Below are 12,385 nucleotides of genomic sequence, written 5' to 3'. Positions count from 1 at the left end.
TAGTGGAAGTTGCCCCAGGTGCTGCAGACGTTGTGGCCATGGTTTCGGGTTCTGCCCTCTGAGGGAACAGCAGTGAATGAGGGGTGAGTGGCCCGGTGGGGGAAGGCTGCCCAGGCTACCCTCGAGAGGAGGGCCCTGTGGAAGCACCTGGAAGCAGCTTCCAGCCCAGCACAGGGCCCCTGGCCGGGAAAGCTTCCTTCCTATCCGCAGGCCCTCTGCTGGTCTTTGGTCACCCCACCACAGCGGTCTCAGGGCTTCTACTCCCGGCCTGCTGAGGAGTGTGGCCGGGTGCCCAGCGGGGTGTAGGGGAGGAGGTTCTGGGCACCCTGCTCCCCAGCAAGGGCTGTGCTGCCCCGACTCTTCAATGGTCTCTGCCACCTGAGAATGGGGCCTTCTGGTGGGGTCCTGGCCACCCCTTCCTCCCCTATGGACAATGACACAGTTCACTGAGGCCTGGGCTGCTGTTTCCACCTGGTGCTGGCCCCGAGACCCACCCTGTCATCGGGCAGTCAACCCCAGAGGAATGGCGAGGGAACCCCGTCCTTCCAGCCCCCTGAAAGTCAGCAGGGCCGGGGGCTGCGGGGGACCAACCCAGGCCAGGAGCCTCAGCTGAGCCACCCATGCTGCTAGAATGCACATGGGGACCTCCTCCTCCCAGATGCCACTCGCCTGCCCACCCGGCCCTGCCCCCAGGACACTCTGCCAGGCCCCAGACCCCTGTGTCTGCCCTCTCACCTGTCTGGAGCTCCGAGCCCCCTGCCACAGACAGGGCCAGGCAGACAGCTGCCAGAGGGGCTAGTGGCAGCCCCATGGTGGCTGGCAGGGCAGTGTGGGTTGCGCCCGGGGGCAGGGGTCTGGTCCTTATATGTCCTGGCACGGGGGCAGGAAGGCAGGGGAGGGTCAAGGGGTGGGTGTGGCATTTGCCAGATGATCAAGAAGACAGCTGCAGTGGCCCAAGCCCCAGTGGGGAAATATTGATTCAGGTTATCAGAGGTCATCTCTTTATGGCTCCCTGGGTAAACACAGCCTTCTTCAGGATAAGATAGCCTTGTGGCCTGAGTGCCAACACACACCCAGGGAACGCGCCCAGCTACTAGCAGGACAGCCCAGGGTGGCCGGGGGAGGGGCGTCCTGCCAGAAGCATGTCCAGTCAGGCTCCGTAGCCCTCCACGGGCCCCCAGACCCCCGCTAAGCAGGTCCCCAGGCCTGATCAGGCTCATGTTACCCTGGGAGGACCAACGCTTTTCCGGGGCCCAAGCTCTGGGGCAGTTTCCAGGCCTGACTCCAGAAAGGGGCCTCCCCGAAGGCAGGGAGGATATGGGATCCCTCGGGGTCCAGGGAGGCCACTGACTGGCATGGGACTCTTGGCCAGGCTCACGGAGCAGTGTCAGAGGCCCCAGCCCCCAACCACCCTCTAAGCCCATCCTTTTCCCAGGCTGAGAAATTCCTTCTCTGGAATTGCATGTGATTAGAACTCCAGGAGCACCTGCCCAGCCAGGGGATGTGTTACAGAATGAGGCACACAGGGAGCTGGCTGGTGGCCGGAAGTGGCTGTCTGCCCCTTCTCCCAGGGACCACATGAGGACCTCGAGGCTGAGAGCTGAGGAGGTGATAGCGTGCCCAGGCTCCCCAAGCCACCTCTCACTCGTGATGGGGGCCCTGCCCCCGAGGCTGGGCCTCTGATAAGCCTTGGTCTCGCCCACCGAGCCCAGCAGTTGTCTGGAAAAGCCTAGAGAACCAGAACTCATACCGACCCAAGCCACAAGACCACTGGGCCCACCACTGCTTGCCCCAGCCCGGGAGGGCACAGGCGGGCACCCCTGTGTCACCAGTGGGTAAACTGAGGTCTGGGGGCCCTCCCCTCTCTCTACAATTTTCTCCTCCTGAAAATAGAAATGGGCCCTGAGTTGAGTTCCCAGCTTTGGCCCAAGGGGAGGGGGACATGCCAGCAGCATGATGGCAGTGGGGAGGAGACTCACCCTGACAGTTTGGAGACTCGGGGCCCAAGGCACCAAGCCTCTTTCCCTGGTTGACCTGCTGCCCGGACCTGGGGCCTGGGACAAAACCCTTCCTGCCCTCCTGTGGTGCCTGCCAGCAGCAGGCCCCAGGGTCTGCACTCCCTGCTAGGACCTGGGCACGTGGAGGAAGCTGAGTGTGTGGCCCGGGCCAGGAGGACCAGGGATTAGGAAACCGGAGCCAACTGGGCCAGGCCAGAGGGGACCATTGTTCACTTCCCGGTGTGGGCCTCCACCCACTGGCACTGAGCCCTGGGGAAACCCAAGGACGGCCCCAACTGCAGCCCCCCGACCCTGACATGCTCCAGAGGGGCCTCGGGGCAGAGATTTTCCAGGCCAGGCTCCCCCTGCCCTGGGGGGATTGCAGGAATCCTAGCCGAGCACAAGCTGCCCAGCACAGCTCCTGCGGCCCTGAAGCCTGAGGTGGGTCCCCTGGATCTGACCCTGTGTCCCCTCTGGGCAGGCAGTGGTGGTGCCCAGGCTCGGGGGTCTGACCTTAACACCCCTCTTGGCCCGTGGCAAGGTCCCAGGTAGGAGTCCTGTCTGAGCTCACAGGCAGCCCTGCATGGTGCAGGGTGCAGAGAGCTGAACCCCATTCCTAATGGTGAAAGGGAGCTGTTCTGGGGAAGACGGTGAGGGCTCCATCAGGCCGGGGAGACTGTGGAGTCACCGGCACCCCCAAAGCGAGAGTGTCCCCAACCTCTTTGCCTCCAAGCCTCAGCCGGTCCCCACTGCCAGATTCGCAGCATCTACTGGGGTTGTGGAGGTAATAGGGGCCGGGCGGGTCAGCAGCGCTGCAGCCACTCTCCTGTATGAGTCCAAATGTGGCCCCCATGACTGGTTACTGAAATGTCGGCCTCCAGCAAGTACAGAGTGGGAGAGTGGGCAGCCGTACTGCCCCGGGACCCTATCGCCACCCTGTGGCTTTCCCATGGGGTTCGAGGGGCCCCAGTGGAGGGAGAGAGTGGGGGCTTTGACCACTCCAAGGAAAATGCTTGTCGATTCTGCTTTCTGTGACAAGGACGTGATGGCAGTGGTGGGAATGACCACCCACCAAACGGAGGGCCAGACACGGTCGAGCCAGGAGCCGACAGCCCCAGCCCCGTGTCAGCTCCCAGCCTCAGGCCCCGGCTGGGACTCAGAGCCAGAGGCCGCAAGGAGTACAGCCTCCCACACAGACAGCATCCTGGTCCCCCAAGCCTCTCCCCAGTCCGCCCACGCCCGCTGTGTTTACCCTGACAAGACACTGTTGCCAAGGGCTGCACGGAATTTGCAATAGTGACTGTAGGGAGGAGGCAGCACAGACGTCACACGGCACCTGAAGTGACAGCCCTCCTGCCGTGTATCCACAAACCTGAGTCACCAGGAAGCCCGGTGAGGGGTAGCCATGCAGGGGTCAGAGCCACCGGAGGAAGAGGGAGAAGGGAAAGGAGGAGGAGGAAGCGGAAGAGGAGGAGGAGGCTGGGGAGGGAGGCGAGAAGAGAGAACCCTATGCTGCTGGGGGAGCCGAAGACAGCAGGTGTGTCCCCTGCACCTGTCCCGGTCACTCAAATGGTGGCTGTGTGAGTCGGCCTGTCTGGCTGTGGCTCCAGTCTTTGGCATGGCACTGGGCTGTATGCTGCTGTGAAGGGATTTCTCGAATGTGACCCTGGCGAGGCAATCAGTGCAGGGCCTTGAAAGACAGGGCAGACTCAGACCCCCAAGCACGTCCACTTTCTGGGCCTCAAAGGTTCTGAGACACCTAGAAGTGTGCGTGTCACTTCCCAAGGACTGCAGAGGTGAAAGGCAGGATATAGGTGCCGCTTCTGTGTGAGGGGTGGAGGGTGAGCAAGTGAGCATAGAGAGGTGTTTGTTCTTAGGTGAGGGATCGAGAGAGGCCTCAACCAGGCCAGGCCTCCGATGGGCAGGCAGGCACTGGGCAGGCTCCATTGAGGAAAGGGCAGCCCAGGGCCAGGGCAATCAGGTGGATAGCTGTGCTTCAGGAGTTCAGACACCTTGGGGCGCTTGCCCCTCAAGACTTGGTCCAGGTGTCACATCCTCCTACCAAACACTGTCCTCACCACCCTGGCCACACTGTGTGACCCTTTCTGGCTGTCCTGCTCCAAATACCTCAAGGGCAGCAGCCCATGTGGGGTCCCCATGGTCACCCTCACAGCAGATGCACTCAATAACTTTGCTTCTGGGTGGGTGGGTGGGTGGATGGATGGATGGATGGATGGTTGGGAGGCAGGAAGGGGGAATGAATGGGTCAGTAGGTAGATGGATGGGATGGATGGATGGATGGATGGATGGATGGATGGATGGATGAATAAATGAGTGGGTAAATGAGTGGATGGATGGATGAATGGGTGGTTGGCTGGGTGAATGAGTGGATGAATGGAGAGGGGAGGGAGGGAGGGAGGGAGGGATGGTTAGATGGATAGATGAATGGGTGGTTGGGTGGATGGATGGATGAATGGGTCAGTGGGTGGGTGGATGGGTGGGTGGATGGATGGATGAGTGAATGGGTGGATGGATGGATGGGTGGATGGATGGATGGATGATGGATGGATGGATGGGTAAATGGAGGGGTGGATGGATGGCAGGGAGGGATGGATGACTGGGTCAGGGAGGGATGGATGGATGGGTGGGTGAGTGGATGGATGGATGAATGGGTGAATGGAAGGATGGATGGATGGGAAGGAGGGAGGGATGGATGAATGGGTCAGTGGGTAGGTGGATGGATGAGATGGATGGATGGATGGATGGATGGATAAATGAGTGGGTAAATGAGAGGATGGATGGATGAATGGGTGATTGGCTGGGTGAATGAGTGGATGAATGAAGGCAGGGAGAGGGAGGGAGAGAGAGACGGTTAGATGGATAGATGAATGGGTGGGTGAGTGGATGGATGGATGAATGGGTGAATGAAAGGATGGATGGATAGGAGGGAGGGAGGGAAGGATGGATGCATGGGTCAGTGGATGGGTGGGTGGATGGATGGATGGATGGATGGACGAATGGGTTGGTGGATGGATGGATGTATGGATGGATAAATGAGTGGATGGATGGATGGATGGATGGATGAATGGATGGATGGATGGGTGAATGGAGGGATGGATGGATGGGAGGGAGGGATGGATGAATGGGTCAGGGAAGGATGGATGGGAGGGAGGGATGGATGAATGAGTGGGTGGATGGATAAGATGGATGGATGGAAGGATGAATGAACGGGTGGGTGAGTGGATGGATGGATGGATGGGTGGATGGATGGATGAATGGGTGAATGGAAAGATGGATGGATGGATGGGAGGGAGGGAGGGATGGATGAATGGGTCAGTGGGTAGGTGGATGGATGGGATGAGATGGATGGATGGATGGATGGATGAGTGAATGGATAGGTGGATGGATGGAGGCATGGATGGGAGGGAGGGATGGATGAATGGGTCGGTGGGTGGGCGGATGGATGAGATGATGGATGGATGGATGGATGGATGGATGGGTAGGTGGATGGATGGGATGAGATGGATGGATGGATGGGTTAGTGAATGGATAGGTGGATGGATGGAGGCATGGATGAATGGAGGAATGGATAAGTGGATGGGTGAATGGATGAAGGGATGGCTGGATGAATGGACAGAGGGAGGGAAGGATGAGTGAGTGGATGGGTAGGTGGGTGGGTGAATGGATGAGCGGATGGATGGATGGATGGATGGATGGATGGATGGACAAATGGACAGATAGATGGATGAGTGGGTGGATGGGTGGATGGATGGATTAATGGGTGAGTACATGGATGGACAAATGAAATCTCCCCTGGTACTGGGGTTTGCCTTCTGTGACAGCTCCACAGGGCTCCACCTCACGAGGGCTCACGATGTGCAGGTACAGGCCAAGTGCTCTATAGCCCCACCTCACTGGAGCCCTCAGCCCTGGGAGGAAAGCACTCACCTCACTCCATCCTATAGACAAGGAAACCGAGACTCAGAGAGGGTGAAAGCAACTCCTTCAGCTCACCCAGCCCAAGAATGGCAGAGCTGCAGTGTGGTCCCCAGAGCATCTTCCCAGCCCCAAACTTACACTGTCCACCGCTTGATAATGCTGTGGCCACTTCTTGCAAAGGAGACTGTTGCTTTTTGGAGAAACCCCAATCATAAGTAACAGAAAAATCAGGGGTTCCTGGGTGGTGTCATAGCCCCAAGGCAGGAAACTCAGTGCCCCCTTGCTCCTTGCTGAGGTGCCCAAAGGGCAGGGCCCTTCAACATCCCCCCACCCCCGCCCCCTTCTGTGTTTATTTCCTGCATTTGTAATACAGTTAGATTGTTTTGCCACATTCTGCATTTCATCTGTGGCATCCCTCAACCTCCTGAATATTTTTACATTTGCGTCCATTAAGAGTCACCCTTTGCTCTATTAAGTTTTCTGGATTTTGCAAATGTAGAGTGTCAAATATCCACCAGGACAGTAGCATGCAGAATGGTTGCACCACCCTAATACATGCCCTGTCTCAGCTATTCCATCTTTCCCCACAAATCCCTGGCAACCACTGGTCATTTTTTTTTTTTTTTTTTTTTTTTTTTTTTGAGACGGAGTCTCGCTCTGTCGCCCAGGCTGGAGTGCAGTGGCGCGATCTCGGCTCACTGCAAGCTCCGCCTCCCGGGTTCCCGCCATTCTCCCGCCTCAGCCTCCGAGTAGCTGGGACTACAGGCGCCGCCACCTCACCCGGCTAGTTTTCTGTATTTTTTAGTAGAGACGGGGTTTCACCGTGTTAGCCAGGAGGGTCTCGATCTCCTGACCTCGTGATCCGCCCGCCTCGGCCTCCCAAAGTGCTGGGATTACAGGCTTGAGCCACCGCGCCCAGCCACCACTGGTCATTTTTTACTGTCACTATAGTTTGGGCTCTAATACATTTTTCTGATTAATTTTAAATCTCTAAAAGCCAAACAACTCTAGAATAACATGCAGCCACTATAAATTGTGACTAGGATTTTATGTTGCAACGAGGAAAACACTTAGGATTTACTGGTGAGAAAAGTGCATTGACACAGACTAAAACAGCTTAACTGAGGTGGAACTGACATGCAACAAACTGCACATGTTTACGTGTATGATTTGGTCAGTTTTAACATAAATAGGTTGAGCCTGTGAAACCACCACCCCAATTAGGATGGTGAATATGTCCACACCCATCGCCCACACAGGGCTCCTTACACTCCTTTGGAATATCTCTCTCCCACCCTTCCCCACTCGGGAGGTACCCAGGGTTTCTTTTCCTTGGCATTTGTTTGCATTTTCTAAGACTTTGTAGATTTATTTGAATTTTCTAGGATTCTGTGTAAATGGAACTATACAGTATGCACTCTTTGGCCTCTTCCACTAAGCATAATTATGAGGAGATGCATCCAGCATTGCTGTGTAAATAGCTTATTCCTTCCTGGGCTCATTCATTTCCTGCTAATGGACACTGGGCTCTCTACTGAAAATACAAAAATCAGCCAGGTGTGGTGGCGGGCACCTGTAGTCCCAGCTACTCAGAAGGCTGAGGCAGGATCATCGCTTGAACCCGGGCGGCGGAGGTTGCAGTGAGCCTAGATCACGCCATTGCACCCCAGCTTGGGTGACAGAGAGAGATTCTGCCTTAAAAAAATAAATAAATAGGCCGGGCGCGGTGGCTCAAGCCTGTAATCCCAGCACTTTGGGAGGCCAAGGCGGGCGGATCACAAGGTCAGGAGATTGAGACCATCCTGGCTAACACGATGAAACCCCGTCTCTACTAAAAAATACAAAAAACTAGCCGGGCGAGGTGGCGGGTGCCTGTAGTCCCAGTTACTCGGGAGGCTGAGGCAGGAGAATGGCGTAAACCCGGGCGGCGGAGCTTGCAGTGAGCTGAGATCCGGTCACTGCACTCCAGCCCGGGCGACAGAGCGAGACTCCATCTCAAAAAAAAAAAAAAAAAAAGAATGAGAACACATGGATGCAGGGAGGGGAGCAACACATACCAGGGCCTGTTGGGGGGTGGGAAGTGAGGGAGGGAGAGCATCAGGACAAACAGGTAATGCATGTGGGGCTCAACACCTAGATGACAGGTTGACAGGTGCAGCAAAAACCACATGACACACATTTACCTGTGTAACAAACCTGCACGTTCTGCACATGTATCCCAGGACTTAAAGTAAAATAAATTTTTTTAAATTTGTTTAGAATTTTTACATCTGTGTTTATGAGGGATGTTGGTTCATAGTCTTTTTTTTTTTTTTTTTTCAGAAATATGGACACAGCTGTCTACAGAGGCGGGCTGAGGTTAGAAGAGAAACAAGTTATTTACATGAACTCAAAGTATCTTCCCTAAGACATTTATTAATTACAACGTAGCAAAACAGTAACTGCAGTGCAGAGAGACCTGGCAGACGCCACCTGAACCAAGGGGTCAAGGTTAACATCCCCAGCAATGGGACAGGCGGCGTCACACGCTCTGATAAGCTACGTAAGAAGAGCACGTGGCTGGGTCCACTGGCTCACACCTATAATCCCAGCATTTGGGGAGGCCAAGTGGTTCTCTCCGCTTGAGGCCAGGAGAACTGCTTGAGGTCAGGAGTTTGAGACCAGCCTGGGCAACCTAGGGAGACCTTGTCTCTGCAGAAATGTTAAAAAAAAAATTAGCTGGGCACAGCGGTGCATAGACTCTGGGGTTCCCAGGGGTCTCAGACTCCACCCCATTAGGGCTGGACATCGGGTGTGGCCTGTGCCGGACGTTGCTGGCTGACATTTGCTTTCTTTATTACTCACTTCCTTTATTGCACTATTTAATTGTATTAAATGGTGCCTGAGGCATAAGGTGCAGGATTTTATGGCCTCAGGGTGACCCTGCAGCGAGGTCTGGCCCTTTCCATCTTTACTTTGTGAACCCGGGGCTGCCCTGCCCTCAACGATGATGCTAGGGAAGCCCTTGACTCCTGTACCAGGAATTGGGAGGGACGCCAAAGTCTGTGCTGTTTTCCATGCAGAGCCATGGCACTCGTGACAGAAATCAGAACACACAGAACCGTCCGTGGGCAGAAGAAAAAGTCCCTCTCCCCTTCCCCCGAGAAGCCTCTTAATCCTTCAACATCTTTCCCACCTTCTATGCAGTCCTGGGAGATTCCTGACATCGTAGTGGGCATTCCTGGGGACAATTCTGTAGCCGGAGTCTTCTCATTAAATGACATTTGACGTCTCTGAACATAAAGCAACACACATGCACTGAGGGAACGTCCAGATGCAGAGACGTGTTCGGAAGCTCTAGCATCCGGTGTCAGCAGCCTGGGGTCCCCGGGCAGCAGCATCGTTCCAGGTGGGGAGGGGTCCCGGCTGCTGGGTGCCGTGGCCTGACAGTTGCTCGTCTGTGATGGGTTCTGGACAGCAGCACCCTTGCTGGTTATGGGGGTGAACGGTGTTCGTGAATCTCTGCCGGGCGTGGGCACGCACGGGTCCTCCTAAATTCTCCTGGTAATTACTGTAGATTGTTTTATAGCTTCTTTTCCCCCACAATATATTGGGGAAATTAAATGTTTGGTGAGAACATGATTATTTATTTCGTTATTTAGTCATTTATTGTGAGGCACGGTCTTGCTCTGTTGCCCAGGCAGGAGTGCAGTGATGCAATCTTGGCTCACTGCAGCCTTGAACTCCTGGGCTCAAGCGATCCTCCTGCCTCAGCCTCCAGAGCAGCTGGGACCACAGGTGTGCACCACCATGCCCAGCTAATTTTTTAGTTTTTAGAGATGGGGCTGTCACTATATTGCCCAGGCTGGTCTTGAACTCCCCATCTCAGGTGACGCCCCCGCCTCGGCCTCCCGCAGATCCAGTACCATCTTCCCAGGCTTTCTGTTTTCATCCTAGGAGAGCCGTGGTTAAGAGGTCAGCCCGGCCTGACTGTCATTCTGCCTCTGCTGCTCATCACAGCGCCCGCATCCCACTCGCCTCTGACGGCTGAGAGCCTCCGCTCGGCTGTCCCGGGTCCATTCTTCCCATTGCGACTCTTTTCCAGCTGAGTGGCTGTGGCTCCCACTTGTGAGGTCTGCGGCCCTCAGAAAAGAGTGGCCCAGGGATCTGTCCTTATCTCTATCCCACTCACTAATGTGGTTCCCAGTGTGGGGACAGGTCTGTCTTCTGGACCTTCTGTGTGGGGGAGGTCTTACGTGACAAACCCACCCTAGCCTTCCAATCTCCCTAGGCCTTTGGGTCCTGTCCTCCACAGTAAACTGAGGCAGGTCTGGCATTTCCAGTTTAATGCGGCCCCTTTTCTGTCTATGTTGCACCCAGTGGAGTAGCCAGCGGTTAGCGCCCTGCTAACTCCCGGAATCACACCTCAAAAGGCAGACTCTGCTTGGTGGGCGCCTGCGGCACATCCAGCATGACCTCCTCATAGTCCTCCCACACCCCTCGACCGCATTTCTGTCTCTGTGGGACGGACCCCGCGCTGCTCTTGCCATGGAGGCCACCTCCGTGGCTCGCACTCAGCCTCCGGCTCTGGGGCCTGCTGGACTTGAGTCAGCACCTGGGATCCCGTCAGTGAGGATCAAACCCTTGTTCTTACGCACGCGTTTTTAGGGAGGAAACACATTCATCTCTGTTTTTTCTTATTTCTTCCTTTGTATGCTTAGAAAAGTGCTCCTCACTAAAGATCAGATAAATTCTGACTCTATTTTCTTCTCTTTTTTAAATGATCCTCCTTTTTCCTTATTTTTTACCATATAAATATTTCTCATGTTAAACATTAAACATTATTTTTTACTAAACATTATTTTAAAATTTAAAATTATTTTAATTTTAATGGGTTTTTTGCGGGGTTTTTTTGTGGGTTTTTTTTTTCTGGGTTTTTTTGTTTTTTTGTTTTTTGAGATGGAGTCTCACTCTGTCGCCTAGGCTGGAGTGCAGTGGTGCAATCTCGGCTCACTGCAAGCTCCGCCTCCCAGGTTCACACCATTCTCCTCCTGAGTAGCTGGGACTACAGGCACCCGCCACCAAGCCTGGCTAATTTTTTGTATTTTTAGTAGACACAGGGTTTCACCGTGTTAGTCAGGATGGTCTCGATCTCCTGATCTCATGATCTACCCGCCTCAGCCTCCCAAAGTGCTGGGATTACAGGCATGAGCCACTGCGCCTGGCATTTTTTGTATTTTTATTTTTATTTTTTGCAATGTAGTCTCACTCTGTCCCACAGGCTAGAGTGCAATGGCGCATTTTTTGTGTTTTTTTCTGGTTTTTCTTTTCTGTCTGTTTTCTCTTTTTTTTTTTTTTTTTTTTTTTTTTTTTTTTTTTTGCGATAGAGTCTCACTCTGTCACCCAGGCTGGAGTGCAGCGGCACGATCTCAGCTCACTACAACCTCCACCTCCCAGGTTCAAGCGATTCTCATGCCTCAGCCTCCTGAGTAACTGGGATTACAGGTGTGCCCCACCACAGCCGGCTAATTTTTATATTTTCAGTAGAGATGGGGTTTCACCACATTGGCCAGGCTGGTCTCAAACTCCTGACCTCAAGTGACCCAACTGCCTTGGCCTTTATTTTTATTGTTTTTGACTAGGTGAAGAATAGATCATGAAAGCAAACCTCCCTCCTGCCTGGTCGTCCCAGCTCCCTTTCCCCTGCCCAGAGATGACAGATCGCCATTCTCTATACTATTTTTACAAGGATTCTACAAGTCTAAAATGATTTCATGATAAGAAGTCTGTGACGATGGTCATTATGGAAAACAGTATGGAGGTTCCCAGAAGCCTAAACACAGAACCACCATGTAATCCATCCCACTCCCGAGTGCAACACGTGGAGGCCGCATCAGTATGCGGAAGGGACGCCTGCATCCCATCTTCGCCACAGCGCTGTCCACTACAGCCAGATGGAACCAGCCTCAGCGTCCAGCAGCCAGGGAAGGGGCATCCACGTCAGAGAACTGCTCCTCCACAGAAGAGGGAATGTGTCACTGGAACTGCAGGACTTTATGCGGAATGGAGGAGGCCAGGCCAGAAAGACATGGCGTGATCTCACTCATACATGGAACCTAGAAATGCTGAACTCAGAAGCAGAGAGAGGACCCGGGGATATAGGGGCTGGGAACTGGGGAGGGGTTGGTCCAAGGGTACAAAGTTTCTGTTACAGACCGGGAACAGTAGCTCACGCCTGTAATCCCAGCACTTTGGGAGGCTGAGACAGGTGGATCACCTGAGGATAGGAGTTTGAGACCAGCCTGGCCAACATGATAAGACCCCGTCTCTAAAAATACAAAAATTAGGCCAGGCGCGGCGGCTCATGCCTGTAATCCCAGCACTTTGGGATGCTGAGGCGGTCAGATCACGAGGTCAGGAGATCAAGATCATCCTGGCCAACATGGTAAAACCCCATCTCTAAAATACAA

The 12,385-nt window shown here is 54.4% G+C and overlaps 1 protein-coding gene across 1 annotated transcript in view; it reads right to left on the bottom strand.

The window, feature by feature from the left end:
- The window catches only part of MUC2 (mucin 2, oligomeric mucus/gel-forming), a 37,109-nt gene extending 36,268 nt beyond the window's left edge, over nt 1-841 (bottom strand). The window contains 2 exon segments of the mRNA XM_033205645.1: nt 1-58; nt 736-841. Of these exon segments, the coding sequence (XP_033061536.1) occupies nt 1-58; nt 736-811 (134 nt within the window). The 5' untranslated portion in view covers nt 812-841.
- Between the last annotated feature and the right edge of the window lie 11,544 nt (nt 842-12,385).

Source organism: Trachypithecus francoisi, unplaced genomic scaffold, assembly GCF_009764315.1.
Source record: "Trachypithecus francoisi isolate TF-2019V2 unplaced genomic scaffold, Tfra_2.0 Lachesis_group8, whole genome shotgun sequence".
NCBI classification, from domain to species: Eukaryota; Metazoa; Chordata; class Mammalia; order Primates; family Cercopithecidae; genus Trachypithecus; species Trachypithecus francoisi.
Note: the sequence above shows the minus strand (reverse complement) of the source record. Positions and strands in the feature narration are given on the sequence as shown.